Source organism: Sciurus vulgaris, assembly GCF_902686455.1.
Source record: "Sciurus vulgaris genome assembly, chromosome: 10".
NCBI lineage: Eukaryota > Metazoa > Chordata > Mammalia > Rodentia > Sciuridae > Sciurus > Sciurus vulgaris.
This window is the reverse complement of record NC_136470.1, coordinates 117741227-117757142: the sequence shown is the minus strand read 5'-3', so window position 1 is coordinate 117757142 and position 15916 is coordinate 117741227. Positions and strand designations below refer to the sequence as shown.

General features: G+C 36.5%; 1 protein-coding gene across 3 annotated transcripts in view; it reads right to left on the bottom strand.

The window, feature by feature from the left end:
• LOC306638137 (collagen alpha-4(VI) chain-like) overlaps nucleotides 1-15916 on the bottom strand; it is a 157080-nt gene that overhangs the window by 55745 nt on the left and 85419 nt on the right. For all 3 annotated transcript variants that reach the window (XM_079101271.1, XM_079101269.1, XM_079101270.1), the window contains 5 exons: nucleotides 14914-14967; nucleotides 7636-7707; nucleotides 5883-5909; nucleotides 3460-3504; nucleotides 1077-1130 (listed from right to left, as the gene is read on the bottom strand). In XM_079101271.1, coding sequence (XP_078957397.1) covers nucleotides 1077-1130; nucleotides 3460-3504; nucleotides 5883-5909; nucleotides 7636-7707; nucleotides 14914-14967 — 252 coding nt within the window. The remainder of the gene's footprint in view (nucleotides 1-1076; nucleotides 1131-3459; nucleotides 3505-5882; nucleotides 5910-7635; nucleotides 7708-14913; nucleotides 14968-15916) is intronic.

Sequence of the window (15916 nt, the reverse complement as noted above, 5' to 3'; positions counted from 1 at the left end):
CATGACTTATTTATCTTTGAACCCTACTTTGTAGCAAAATGTCCCATATTTAGGAAGTATTTGACAAGTATTTATTGAATTTAACAAATACACTTGAAACTTAAAGTTCTGTACTGTTAAGGAAGTATGGTGCCCCTTTCCTTCTCCAAAATCTGATCAACACACTTCTAGTTGGAATTTAAACCACAATAATAAGGCAGTCTTCTGATTCTTACTGTTTTATTTATCAAGAAGTTGAGCTACACCATTAATTGTGCATTCTTGGAGTAAAAACATTGCTTTAATTTCATGAGGACGACAAAGGATAAGTGAATAAATTTCAACCCCTATCCCTATCTAATCCTATCAAACAACAGAAGCTAAACATTGTACTGTGTTGAGAAAGAACCTTCAGCCATGCTGGATTCTGTACTCAATGTCTGCCATGGGCACAGGAAGGGAAAGCTGAAGTACATATACCAGGTATGGTTCTTCTCTTACGTAGAAATAAAATTATTGCATATTATCACTATCAAGAAGCTAGAACAAAAAATGAAAGTTGCAAGAATGAAGAAAAAGGGATAGCACTATAGACTGACATGGTGAAGGAATCCATCATTAGGAAGAAAGAAAGGAGCTGGTCACTGGGAGAAAGGTAATATTCAAATAAGCACTGAAGATGGAATTCCAGGAAGGGCATCTGGTATGAGCAAAGACTCAGAAGTGGTAGGCATACATAAGGAACACTCAGGAGACCAGAAGGACAATTTGACTTAACTGAGATTAGTGAAGAATGTGGTTGAACAGCCTTGGATGGAAGACTAAATCATTAGTAACAGGGAGCCATGAAAAACTTGTGAGCTAGGCAGGGACACAATTGTGGCTCTAAAGCAAAGAAGGTTAAGTCCCTGGATTTACATGCCTTGTTTCACTATCAGCAGAGTCCTAAGTAAACATTCCAGTCACCTAACATTGCCTGTCCTTTAACTCTCAATCTAGTCTTTAAACCACTAAATGTTCCTTCCCACAACTTAAAAATAAATGGCTGATATCAGTTTACCCAGTAGAAATAAGAACAGAATGCCTGCATACTTTACCCAATTTCCCCTATTTCCTTTTTCTCCAGGTGATCCTGGGACTCCATGATTACCCTGGGAAAAGAAAAAGAAATATATGAAGAATCTGTATTCTATTAGTCACTCTAGAAACTTCAGATAGTTTCACATTTTAGCCAAGAGCAGGAAGTCACTTTACTACAACAGCATGACAGACTAGATCCTCTGAGCAACCCTCCCCCTGAAAAACAATTGCAAATTCCAGATAAATCAAAACATATTATAGACATATTAATAAGATGTTAAAGAAAAAAGAGAAAAGCATTGTTCAGAATAAAGAGAAAGCAGGATCCAGAAGAGGTAAGGGCTCTTGGCTTTCCTAGAGCTTCTTGTGATCAGCACGTGGTGTGTGTGTGTGTGTGTGTGTGTGTGTGTGTGTGTGTGTGTGTGAAGAAAGACCTCAGCTTGACAATTTGTTATTGGTACCAATAACTAGTGCACTAGGAACATGGCAGAAGCAAACAATCTCAACTCAGGCTTTAACACCTTCTCACAGATGAAGTTCCATCAAAACCAGATGTGAATCAAAAGTCACAACACACAGGAGGGAGACACCATGACTGAGAAGCCAGAAAAAATAAAAACAACAGAATCAGACCCACGGTGACTATACATATTGGCATTATCTTATACAGAATATAAAATAAGTATATTTAATATGATTATTAAAATAAGTAAAAGAATGAATAAAATAGCAAGCAACTATGAAAAAAGGCCCAAGTCAATTTTTTAAAGAAAAAAAAAAAAGAAAACCTTGGGTTGGGGATACAGCTCAGTTGGTAAAGTGCTTGCCTCACATGCACAAGGTCCTGGGTTCAATCCCCAGCACCAAAAAAAAAAAAATCCTTGAAGTAAAAAATATAATAAATGAAATTTAAAATTTGGCTGACAAGATAAGTAACATATTAAACAGAAGTGAAGTGAGAATTAGTGCACAGAAGAAATTATAGAGAATGTGTCCCAGAAAGACAAAGAAATAGAAAATATGAAAGGCAGCTAAGAAGACAGTTAGGAAAGAATGAGAAGTTCTCATCAAATTTCTAATTAGACTTCTATAAAAAGATAATTGAGGGCTGGGGATGTAGCTCAGTTGGTAGAGTGCTTGCCTTGCAAGCACCAGGCCCTGGGTTGGATCCCCAGCACCACACATACACAAAAAAAGGATAATTGAGAAAACAAGTGCTACACTTTGGATGTTTAATGTCTCCCCAAAGACCCATATGTTTAGATTTGGTCCCAGGGTGGCAGTATTGTGAGAAAGCTATGGACTTTTAAGAGCTGGAGACTAATGTGAGACTTTTAGGTCATTGAAGGAAATTATGGGATCCTGGCTCCTTCCTCTTCCTCTTCTTTTGCTTCCTGACCATGAGGTGAGTATGTTCCACCACATGCTCCCCACCATTGCCTTCCAGCACCTCCACCAGGGTCTAAAAGTTATGGGTCTACCCAATCTTGAACTAAAGCCATAAGCCCAAATTAACCTTTTTTCTTTATAAATTCAGTATCTTGGATATTTTGTTATAGTGATGGAAAGTTGACTAACACAATAATAAAGATTTTGATATGATGATTTTTCTAAGGATTTTCTAAAATTTAATGAAGACATAAATACTTAGATTCAACAGCCTAACAAGTCCCAAGCAGAATAAGTAAAAAGAAGTTCACACCTAGACACATCGTACTGAAACTGTCAAAAAGAAAAAACAAAGGGAATTTTTAAAAGCAGCCTGATACATATTTTTTATATATTGCTTACCAAGGAATAATTATTTTGAAACATAACTTCTTAAGAGCAATAATGAATGATACAAGACAATAAAAACCAGAAAACTAGAAAGTTATATTTCAAAGTGCTGAAAGAAAATAACCATCAACACTGAATTATTTACCCAAAGAGCTATCTTTCAAGAAAAAGAATAAAATAAAGAGATTTTCAGGAAAATAAAGCCAAGGGAGTTTACAATGAAACACAACCTTCATTAAAGGAAACTCCACAAGTTCTACCTTAGGTAAGAGATACATGATGTTTCCTTGTTCTTTTGAAAGTGTCAACAGTACGGAAAGAAAGACTTTGACAATACTAGTTAATATACAGATAAAGCTAGATAAGCACTGGCTATGGAGAATGATAATAATAACAATGCCTGACAGGATCCAACAAAAATAGGATGGAACTAAAATACTGAATGATTAATATGTGATATCAGAGGGGGGGTAAAGTTGGGTTTTTGGGATCCATGTATATCAGAGATAAGAATAAATAACATACGTGAATATACATGACTAATCAGGAAAAGCTATACTCACTATAAGAGTATAAATACCAGACTAGTCAAGGGGAAAACAAAATGAAATACTTCTGTACCTGCTCTCCATCCAAGCCATCAGCACCTTCTTCGCCAGGGTTGCCCTGTGGAACAAAGGAACATCAGAGTTATAGAAAATAGAAACAGGTATACGTGGATATTTCTTTGATGTTAACTTCCTTGCTAACTTATTTCCCAGTTGGTAGAAGAATCTAGACCTTCTGGTTTCATTTGTTTGTTTGTTATTTCCACAATCTAACAGTGCTGGGGACTCGAACCCGGGTCTCAAGCACGTGAGGCAGGCACTCTATGTGATGGGCTATATTGCCAGCAGAATCTAGACCTTCTGAAACAACACTTACATATAGCATGCAATCATTAAAAAGCGCTTCTCTCTGAAATAGTCATTACTGTTTTTCCTAGTGGGTTCAGGGGCTAAGAAGGAGAAAGAAAAGAAAGAGGAGGAGGAGGAGGAAGACCAAGAAGAGAAGGAAAAGGGAGAAGAGGAGGAGGAAAGGGAATAGCTTAGGGGGAAAAACTCAAATTTCAAATGGATAAGGAAGATCCCATCCCCCAGCAAAATCGAATGACCCCATCACGAAATTCATGCTGCTGTTGGGGAGTAGAATATCTGAATGTTCAACTCCAAAATGTCAAAGATTACTCATGGTTTTCATATGACAGGGTGAGGTAAGTTCTCAAAAAAATCAGTGTGTTGATTTCAAGACCTTAGATTTTATTGCCTCCAGATGGAAATTTGGTAAAGTCTCCAAACCAAAAATTTTCACATTATGGGACTTTAAAAATTTATTCTTATGGGTATGCTAAGATTCAACTCCAAGTATGTTTATGATATTGTTGAAAATAGTATAGAAAAGATAGAGAAAAATATTCTAAATATTTCCTATGATCAAAAAATTAATACTGTCTTTGCTCAATGGAATTTGTTACATTTATTTCTATAAATAAAATTTTAATAAATATTAAAAAAAAAAGAAAAGAAAAATCCTAGTTGGGTGCAGTGCTGCAGGCCTGTAAACCCAACAGCTCGGGAGGCTGAGGTAGGAGGATCTCGAGTTCAAAGCCAACCTCAGGAATGGTGAGGCACTAAGCAACTCAGTGAGACCCTGTCTCTAAATAAAATAGAAAATAGGGTTGGGGATATGGCTCAGTGATCAAATGCCCCTGAGTTCAATCCCGGTATCCAAAAAAAGGAAAGACTTTAAACACAGCACTGAATTCAAGGCTGAATGAAACATTTCTACTACCTGTCTCATACTAAAAATGTATTTTTGTCATTGACATTCTTTAATTTTTTTAAAATTATGATTGGATTAATCTGTATAATGGGAACCTGGAAGATCACAGTTTAAGGAGAAATTCAATGAGTATGTGTATATGTCTGTGCATTTTGAGAAACTTTTTTTTTAAATAAAAACTGAAAAATCAAGGCCAACTTGGTGACAAGAGTTTTTAAAGCAGGTTGGGAAGGCAAATGCATAATAAGCCAACTTGGTGACAAGAGTTTTTAAAGCGGGTTTGGAAGGCAGCTGCATAATAACATCTCATCAAATGTTCCATCGCTTTCAATTATGGGCTCTTTATCTTGCCACTTATTTCAACATGACAATTAATACATTCATTATAAAGCAGAACTTTGCAAGCAGAATTAAATACATTAACACATATGGAATAGTTGCTTTCCTCCTACTGTCCACAAAAATTTCAGGAGAAATTTTTTAAACAAAAATGGAGCTGAGTTGGTATATGACAATTAGTATCCCAGACTCTTGGACCGAATTATGGGCAACATGTGTCACAGGCCATAAGAGGTGAATCAGCAATATCACAAGGTCTGGGTAAAAAAATAAAAGTCATGAGCCCTTGTCTGTCTTTTCATCATTTTGTAACCACTCCTTAGGACAATACCAGGAACAGAGTGCCGTAAATATTTATGACTGAGCAAATGGAAGCTTTGATTTTTGAATCTGCATGCAAAATTATTCCCTCGAGCTGGGGATGTAGCTCAGTGGTAGAGCACCTGCCTAGCCTGTGTGAGGCCCTGTGTTAAATCCCCAGCACTATAAAAACTGATTTAGTTAAATCATTTACTAATCATGACAACTCCTTCTCCACCAACCCTGTTCTATCACCCTACTCTCATTTGGCACCCAATTTGATCTGACCCTCCACACCACACTCTAGACTGTCCTGTGATGGATATGGTGGTTTAATATTATTCTAGAGTCAGCAAGATTTGAAAATAATAATACATGTCACTACCTCAACTGAAATACATGTTTTACAAACAGTCAATAGTCACTTATTGGCATGGAGGTTCAAATATTAATAAGATCTGACCCACTCCCTTGTCTAAAATTTAAAAGCCTTGCCTCATCAAGCAAAGGAAAGGGAATTGGAATCAGTATTATGTTTCCCAAAGAGACTGCTATCCAGTTTAAGAGTAAAGATGGTTACCTACCTGCTGTCCTGAAAATCCTCTTGCTCCCTAAAGTTAAGAAGAAATAAGAATAATTGAGCTGGGTATATACATCCAAAGGAAATTAAATCAGCATACCACATAAATACCTGCATGATCATGTTTACTGCAGCACTATTCAAAGAGTTAAGATATGGAATCAGCCTAGGTGCCCATCAACTGATAAAAGAAAATGTGGTGTATATACACAGCGCAATATTATTCGACCATAAAAAAGAAAGAAATCCCATCATTTGCAGCAAAATGCATGAAACTAGAGAAAATTGAGATAAGCCAGACACAGAAAGGAAAGTATCAAATGTTCTCTCTTATATATGCAGAGGTTTAAAAAAAAAGAAAAAGAAAAAAAGAAAGTTGACCTGAATGTATAACAGTGATTGCTAGAGGTTAGGAAGGCAGCAGAGGTGGAAAAATGGATAAAGGAGGAGGATGGATTTGATTAGTGCACAAAGTATGTACATGTTGAAATATCACACTGAACCCCACTAACAGATACAATTAATACATGTTAATCAAAAATAAAATAGGGCTGAGAATATAACTCAGTGGTAGAGTACTGGCCTAGCATGTACAAAACCCTGGGCTCAATCCCTTGTACTGCAAAATAAAATGAAATAAAGAATTTGGCTTGAGTAAGATTTTTGAACCTTTGTTTCATTTAGGAAACCATGTTACCTGATTTGAAGAAAATATAATTATTAGATCAGAATGAAGATGCCTTTCCTTGTCCAGCAAATGTGATGGGTTTCACAGCTCTCTGATTACTACCGCCCTCCTTTGCCTATGACCTGGAGAAAATTGCACCTTGCTGTTCCTCAGAGTAGGCAGGACAGCAGCAACCTGCCACTTATTTTTATAATGACATCTTTTTTCAAGCACAAGTGAGAATACACTGGTTAGCAAGCATGAGAAGGCTCCGAGGAACTACAGGACAAAGTAATTGGAAGAGTAACTTGTTATTGTAATATACAAAACATGGTCATTGTGATCAAGAAAACTCTAAGACCTTTATGTCGAATACATTCGACTGTCATGTATAACTAAAAAGAACAAAAGTTTTTAAAACGAAGACCTTTATGTTGTAGAATTTTTTTTTTCTTACCTTATAAAAAGAGATTATCCAATAACAAAAGGTCGAGGCACCTGGAGTGCAGTCACTTGAAGAAGTGCCCCACCCAAATCCCCTTATCTGTACATTTTCAGTGTTCTCAAACCTACCTTCCAACCACAGGCACGCTCAGCTCTTTTACTGAGGTTTTTTCCTGGGACCAAAGCCTGCTTTGCCTACAGGCAGGACAGGCCAAAGGAGCTGGGGAATTAACACCTCCTGGCATCAGCCCTCAATAACGCCTGATAGGATGTGGTATACAAATACCCAGCTCCTTCACCCTTCAAATGGGAAAACATTGAGGTGCGTGTTCAACACTGGCTGCCGGAGTTCCTGGGAAGCACTGAGCTGCATCTGCCCATGGCAGTGATCTGCTAATGCATCGTTTGAGGTCACCTTCCCTCCATGTCTTACTCACTTCCTTACTCCTCTGCCACTGATTGCTGGGATCACCTCCCAGCAAGCTATGTGCAGTTGATTGCTTTCCTGAGGCTTTACTTTTGGAGAGCCTTCAGTCTGAAAAGAAGCTAAGCCGCCATAATTATGCTGAGGAATGAAGATTTTTCTTGAACTCAAGGGTTGCAACCAAGAAGGGGAAAGAATCCTCCAACTTGAGGTCTCACTCACCTTAGGTCCCCTCACACCCAGGCATCCTTCCTCACCTCGGGGTCCAGGAAGACCCCTGGGGCCTCTTTCTCCCTGTAATAAAGAGATGTGGGGAGACCATCAAGCAACTGCCTCTGTCACCACCCAGCCAGTTCAAACCAGCAATAACGACCACCAAAATGGCTGATGCACAGGGTCCTTAACAATTGCTTTTACATCTTCAAGGATCTGATCAGATGGCCTGCAAGGCAGTCGGATTGTTAATTCACCAACTGTCCATCTCAAGACCCCCAAATCACAGAAGCCCAAATTATCTTTGTTTTTAATCAGTTCAGTCAAACCACAGGGGCAAAACTTCAGAATTCAAATAAAATAGATATGTTTGAACATTTCCTTCAGACAGCTGAAACTGGATAGAGGTTTTCTTATGGTCTCACCAAGAAAAAAAAAAAAAAAAAAAACTTGATTTAATAGTTTCTCTTCTAGGTGAAATTCTTCCCATTCCTAAAGTATGGGTCATTTGTCACCCTACTCCTGAGAAGCATCTTTTGTTGCCCCACCCAACAGCCCTTTGATTGTCCTTGTAATAATTTATGGATTTAACTTAGCATTTATAATAGTGAGGGTGTTGTGTTTTGTTGTTGTTGTTGTTTGGTTGGTTTTTATGTATTAGAATTTCCTGCCATATTGTAAGCTTCACTGAGACAAGAACAGTGTCTCATTTATTTATCTCTGGGTTTCCAGTCCCAAACCTCTTGCCTGACACACAGCAGACATCAATCAGGATTTGGAAAATGACTCACTGAATTATATTAGTGGGTAGAAGCTTCTCATCTAGGCACTGAATAAGGAAGGGAATGGTAGACATCATGCCTTTTGCCAAATTGATTAAATATGAATTAGAAAGTCTCACACAACCCATGAGCTTTAATCAAAAGAGAATCTACATTATTTGTAACATCTAATTTAGACTTAATGAGGTCAGAAAATACAGAAGCTGCTCAGACTATATATAGGCATGTGATAAAGTGAGAAGCACTCTGGATTCTTTTATTAAGAACCTGGATTCAAGTCTTAGTTCTGCTTCCAACTTGTTTGGTGAACTTGGACTGTTACATGTTTCCATGAATCACAATTCTCCCCACTTATAAATGTGGATCTAGATAACACAGATTTCCAATGATCTCATAGGATTGTTATATTGACTACATGAGATACTATATAGGAAATACTTCACAAACCACATGACTGGGACAAATGAGATGTTCTATATCTAAAGGTCACAGCCAGGCATGCTGTTGCATGCCTACAATCCCGGCAACTCAGGAGGCACCCCTGGGTTCAATCCCCGGTACCAAAAACAAAATTTTTTTAATAAAAATTAAGGTAACAAGAGATAATGAAAAAACACAGGTTCTGGCATCAAACAGGTTTGGTCACATCTACAACATTCTTTATGTGACCTTAACAGGTCATTCTGCACATTCCTAGTCCTCATCTATACAATGAAACTGTTCATAGGTACCAGGAGGGTTGTGATGAAAATTAAATTTAATAACATACAAAATGCCTAAAGCAGGGCTTGACACACAGTAAATGCTAAATAAATGTCAGTTCTCTCCCCTTCTCTCTAGTCTACCTGCACTGTTAGGTTCAGTGTATGGTGTTTAAGTTTCATCTGGAGAATTTAGTCCTAGCATTTCTACCGAACTAAACTACCCACTCATAGTAGATAAATTGTTTAAATCTATAGAATTCATGAGTCAGGCAGATTGTATTTTCCAAAGCCGGACATCAATATCTCCCATCCCACACACTCTGTGACCTACCACTCCTCCATCTAGAGGAATCTGATTCCCTCCCCTTGAATATGGCCTGGGCTCAGTGACCGGTTTCCAACCATCAGGATGAGATAGACATTGAGAGGATAATTTCTGAGGCTCTGTCAACAGCCGCATGGCTTCAGCCTTGGTCTCTGGGAATGGTCACTCACAGGGGGCCCTTCCCTGTGGGGATGCTCCCTCTCAGACCCAGTAGCCTTGAGGTTCCAGCTCAGCCTGTCCTTCCACCATCCTAAATAAGAGTCCAGACAAGTGACAGAAGATGCCACCTTGGCATTAGGTCCCTGGTCCCAGCTTCTACTGCCCCAGAAGTTCTTATCCACCCAGCTGACACCCCAGACACAGAGAAAAGAGTCATCCCATTTCTGTTCCCTTTTTGGTTTCCCGACCCACAGATGCCATGAACATAATAAAATTATTATTTTATGCCACAAAATGGGAAAGGGTTTCAGGGGAGAGGAGATCAGTTAGTAAGAGACAATCAGAACAATTTAAATTTTTCAACTTGATCTTACAAATAGGATTTCAGAACCCCACTCTGAAACCATTCCATCTGCACAGAGAGGTCTCTGCCACTTCTCAGGCCATGTGACCTGTTTTGGGGGAAAAGACAGTAAGCCATTCAGAGCACAATGCAGAGAGAAATCATTCTGTTAGGAGAATGGCATTAAAAAGAAAATGAGCCAAAGCCAACAAGACAAGGATGCTCTCTTTCACTACTTTTATTCAACATTGTCCTTGAAACTCTAGCAAGAGCAATTAGACAGAAGAAAGAATTAAAAGGATACAAATAGGAAAAGAAGAACTAACTATCACTATTTATCAATGACATGATTCTATATTTAGAAGATCCAAAAAATTGCACCAAAAACATGCTAGAACTAATAAATGAATTCAGCAAAGTAACAGGATTCAAAATTAACATCCATAAATCAAATGCATTCCAATACATCAGTGATGAATCCAGTGAAAGAGAAATTAGGAAAACTAACTCATTCACAATAACCTCAAAAAATAAAATATTTGGGAATCAATCTAACAAAAGAGGTGAAAGACCTCTACAATCAAAACTACAGAGCACTAAAGAATGAAGACCTTAGAAGATGGAAAGATCTCCCATGCTCTTGGATAGGCAGAATTAACATTGTCAAAATGACCATACTACCAAAAGTGCTATACAGATTTAGTGGAATTGTCATTAATTTCTAATGACATTCTTTATAGAAACAGAAAAAGCAATCATGAAATCCATTTGGAAAAATAAGAGACCCAGAATAACCAAAGCAATTCTTAGCAAGAAAAATGAAGCAGGAAGCATCACGATACCAGACCTTAAATTATATTACAGAGCCATAGTATAAAAATGGCATGATACTGGCACCAAAACAGACACATAGACCAATGGTACAGAAGACGCAGAGACAAACCCATATAAATACAGCTATCTCACTCTAGACAAAGATGCCAAAAACACACATTGGAAAAAAGATAGCTTCTTCAACAAATGGTACTGGGGACACTGGAAATCCAGATGTAACAAAAAGAAATTAAACCTCTATCTTTCACCCTGCATAAAAATCAACACAAAGTAAATCAAAGGCTTAGGCACTAGAAAAGAGACCCTCTGTGCCTAATAAAAGAAAAAGTAGGCCCAAATCTGCACCCTGTCATCTTAGGAAATGACTTTCTAAATGACTCCTAAAGTGCAAGAAGTAAAGTCAAGAATCAATAAATGGGAGTTTCTTCACATCAAAGGAAACAATTAATAATACAAAGAGAAAACATACAGAATGGGAGAAAATCTTTACCACACATACCTCAAATAGAGCATTAATCTCCAGGATATATAAAGAACTCAAAAAAACTTAACACCAAAAAAACAAATAACCCAATCAATAAATGGGCTAAGGAACTTAACAGACACTTCACAGAAGAAGAAATGTTCAACATCTCTAGCAATTAGAGAAATGCAAATCAAAACTACACTGAGATTCTATATCACTCCAGTCAGAATGGTAATTATCAAGAATATAAACAACGATAAATGTTGGTGATGATGTGGGAGAAAAGGTACACTCATACAATGCTGGTGGGAAAGCAAATTGGTGCAACCACTAGAGAAAGCAGTATGAAGAATCCTAAGAAAACTTGGAACGGAACCACCATTTGACCCAGTCATCCCACTCTTAGCTTTATATCCAAAGGACTTAAAATCAGCTACTACAATGATGCAGCCATATCAAGTTTATAGCAGCTCAATTCACATTAGCTAAACTATAGAACCAACCTAGGTGTCCTTCAACAGATGAATGGACAAAGAAACTGTGGTATATATACACAATGGAATATTACTCAGCCTTAAAGAAGCCTGAAATTATAACTTTTGCCGGTAAATGAATGGAACTGGAGAATACTATGCTAAGCGAAATAAGCCAAACCCAAAGAACCAAAGGTCAAATGCTTTTTCTGATATGAAGATGCTAATTCACAATAAGGAGGTGGGGAGAATAGAGGTACTTTGGACTAGACAGAGGAGAGTAAAGAGAGGGGAGGGGGCAGAAAAGTAGGATGGATAGAGAAATTATAATCCATTTATGTATGATGTGTCAAAATGTATTCTACTGTCAGGTATAACTAATTGCAAAAAAAAAATATATATATATAAAGAAAATGAGACTGGCTAAAACTACTCTGTCATATACAATAGCCACAGCCACCATGGTCACTGAGCTTTCCCAGAAATGTGTCCAGTCTAAAGTGAGACATGTTTCAAGTGCACAATACCAGACCTTAAAGACAACTTATGTTAAAAGTAAGCTATCTCATTAATTTTAGATTAATTACATGTTGGAATAATATTTTAGATACATTGGGTTTAACAAAATGATAATTAAAATTAACCGTTTCTTTTTACTTTAAAGCAGTGACTATAAAATTTTAAATTATATATGTCCCATGCATTATATGTCTACCTCTATACTAAAGGCTCTTTATAAAATATCTTAGTTTTACAATGTTATGACAGCAGAGAAGGGGTCAAAACTCATCTCCTAGGGACAGACAAGGCCTTATTAGTCCCATTTGTCTGAAATCAGAGTCACTGGTTCAAATGGGCTGAACAGCTTTAAGTAATTCTTCCAACTTAGGCCAAGCTCATTGAATCACCAGCCCAGCAGAAAAAATAAAGTAATACTTAAAGGACATTTTAAATAATCATTAAAATGAGAATAAATATTTTTACCACTTCTAAACAAAATAGCAAAAAAAAAATCACACCTTCCATTCCTGCATGTATTTTTAATGTTAAAAACCTTCCAGAAACTAAGGCTTTGCTTACTGAGGAAACAGAAGAGTTGAACAATTATCCCATAAATGTGGTTTAAGACGAGTATCACCTTGTGCAACTCTCAGCAGCAACATTTCCCCTACTGCTGGTTTTCCAGGTTCAGAGGGTCCAAAGGTTCAGACGGGCAGCCCAGGGTAAGCAAGGAAACCACGCATGCACATGTACCAGGGTCCACAAAGGATACTAAGAACTAAAGTGTTATTTTTCTTTTTTCAATCTTACTCCTTCCCAAGTGTATGGCAGAGATTTTAAGAAGCCACGTAGCAAGTGACATCACAGCAGACCAAATACGAAAACCGATATGCAAATCCAGCTTTTTTCTTATAAGCTAAATATGTCAAACACTGTCACTCTTCTCACTAATTTTTTTGTCAAATAGTTATTTTTCACAAAAGAATGTGTCCATTATGCTAATATACTTGTGCCATTTTGAAGTAAGAAAATAAGTAAATAATTCAGAATTTTTCTCAGCCTTAATTTCTAATGTGGTAAATATCAATTGATAGAAACCACAAGAATAGAAGCTCTTAGAGAGCCTCAATAATTTTTAAGTGTGAGGATCAAGGTAAGGGGAAGTACAGAGATGTGGGTCAGACAGTATAGACCTTCAGTCATAAGCAAGCAAGTTATGAAGACCTAATATACATCATGGTGACTATAGTTAATAATACTGTATTCTATACTTGGAATTAAGAGGGTAGATCTTAAATATTCTCATTACAGGCAACAAAGGTAACTATGTGAGGTGGATGGAGGCATTAGCTAACTTGGTTGTGGTAATCACTTCACAATACATAATACATCAAATCATCACATTATACACTGTGAGTTGTACAGCTTCACTTGTCAGTTATATTTCAATAAATCTGCATAGGCAATAAGTGCAAAGATATCCTGAGACCAAAAAGTTTGAGAACCCACAGTATACCTACAAATCAATTTTAAAATAGGCACCTGTGTCAAAGTGGTTTTCCATCATTGAAAATTAACTAAAAACCATGGGATGTTTAAATCCTTCTGGTATTTAGATGATGGAATAAAAATCATCCCCTCTACATTCCAGTCTCCAAACTCAGAATTTTCCCTATACCATACATTTTTTTTTTCTCCACCGACGAGCACATGATGGATAACTTCCCCTTGTCCAAAACATTCCCATCAGTGTATCCAGGGTTACATGCCAACCATCAGTGGTCAGCTGCAATTCCACCACCTTCTTGGCCACCCAGGAAGGCATCAGAATGACCTTGCAATATGAATAGGCTTAGATTTACTTCAATTTATTTTGTTTAACCACTTATATGGATAGCTTCGTAATAATAACAAATTACCTGCAATTTAGATCATTGATGAACAACTGCTCTTATATGTATATTGGACCACATTCCCAGACCAAATTCACTGAACAAAAAACAAAATAGTCACCCTTCATCATTAAATACATTCCATAAACTACATCTTTAAAAACTCCTTGGCTGGGGCTGTAGCTCAGCAGCAGAGGGCTTGCCTAGCACGTGTGAGACACTGGGTTCAATCCTCAGCACCACATAAAATAAATAAATAAAATAAAGGCATTGTGTCCATCTACAACTACAAAAAGAAAGTTTAAATAAATAAATATTTTTTTTTTAAATAAAAACTCATAAGCCTGGCATTGGTTATAATAAATGGAAGTTTTAACCTTCCATTTATTAAATGGATATTTTAAACCTACTTAAATGACAGATGAGAAAAACTTTCATGACTTAAGTGCCAACTAAGTATTGCTAATATTTGACCCATTTTATCACATTTTTCCAAAGGAAAGAAATAAGATACATCATACATAAAGGGAGGCTGGATTTGACCAGTGCATACTGTATGCATGTATTGAAATATCACACTGATCCTCACTAATATATACAATTAAAACATGTTAATCAAAAATAAAACGAGGGTTGGGGTTGTGGCTCAGTGTTAGAGCACTTGCCCAGCATGTTTGAGGCACTGGGTTCAATTCTCAGCAGCGCATACAAATAAATAAAATAAAGGTCCATTGACAACTAAATATTTTTTAAATAAAATAAAAATAGCCTGACTTATAAAAAGAAAAGAAGAATATTCAGTACTTACATATTCACCTTCTTTACCAGGATGACCAGGCAGCCCAGCAAAACCCTTCTCTCCCTGAAAAAAGATTTTAAATTAAAATAAGTAAGTTGGACTCTAAGTTCTTCATTTCCCAAATTTCGGTGAAATAAAATGGTTAATAATAAATATCCTGGTTTTACTAAGTTGACATTTTATTGAGAATCTACTAGGTACTGGAAGCCATATGCCAAGATATATAAAAAACAAATATTTTTGGCCTGTGTTCCAGGAAAAACATTAATACCTGTTTGTTTTAATATTTAGTAAATCAAACTATTATTATTTTTCCAAAATGCTTTTTTAAGCCATTCTATTCTGAAAATTCAAAGACCAGTTTCTAATTAAAAGATTAAGGAAAACCATTATTGACCTTGTGTAAGCAAACATCAGTAAGTAAAAGAGTTACCAATCATCTTACTCATAAGAAAAGGTTATTTATTTCTGAATGACTCAGCTGTTTAGTCTTTTTTTTTTTTTTTTTTTTTTTTACTTCTTTTCACATGCCTAAACACAAAGTCTGGCTTACCATTTTATAGCCTAAAATGTTTATTTAGTCTAAAACTGGTCAATAAGATCTGCAAACTCTATTTTTTTTTTTTCTGAAACGGTTTTTTACTAAACAGCAAAGCAGAACTGCAACACGGTTTTAAATATTTGTAAATTAGATCACGAAAGTGATGCAAAATGTTTGCAGTCTATTATATATTCATACAGCCAAAGCCATTCATCAGACCCTACACTAATCTATAAAGTTAATCCATGATTAAAAGTTGTCCAAATCTAATAACCATAAGCTATATTAGTGACTCCCTTTTTCTATCATAACTTTTTTTATTATTTCTGATATTGATTCCCTTACCAAATGGAATCTTCAAACTAAATATCTTTAAATTGTTAAAGAATGACTAAAACTCGGCAAACCAAGTAGTTCAATTTACAGATAATTCCAGGAAAACAAATGAGATAAAATACTGAGGTGAAGATT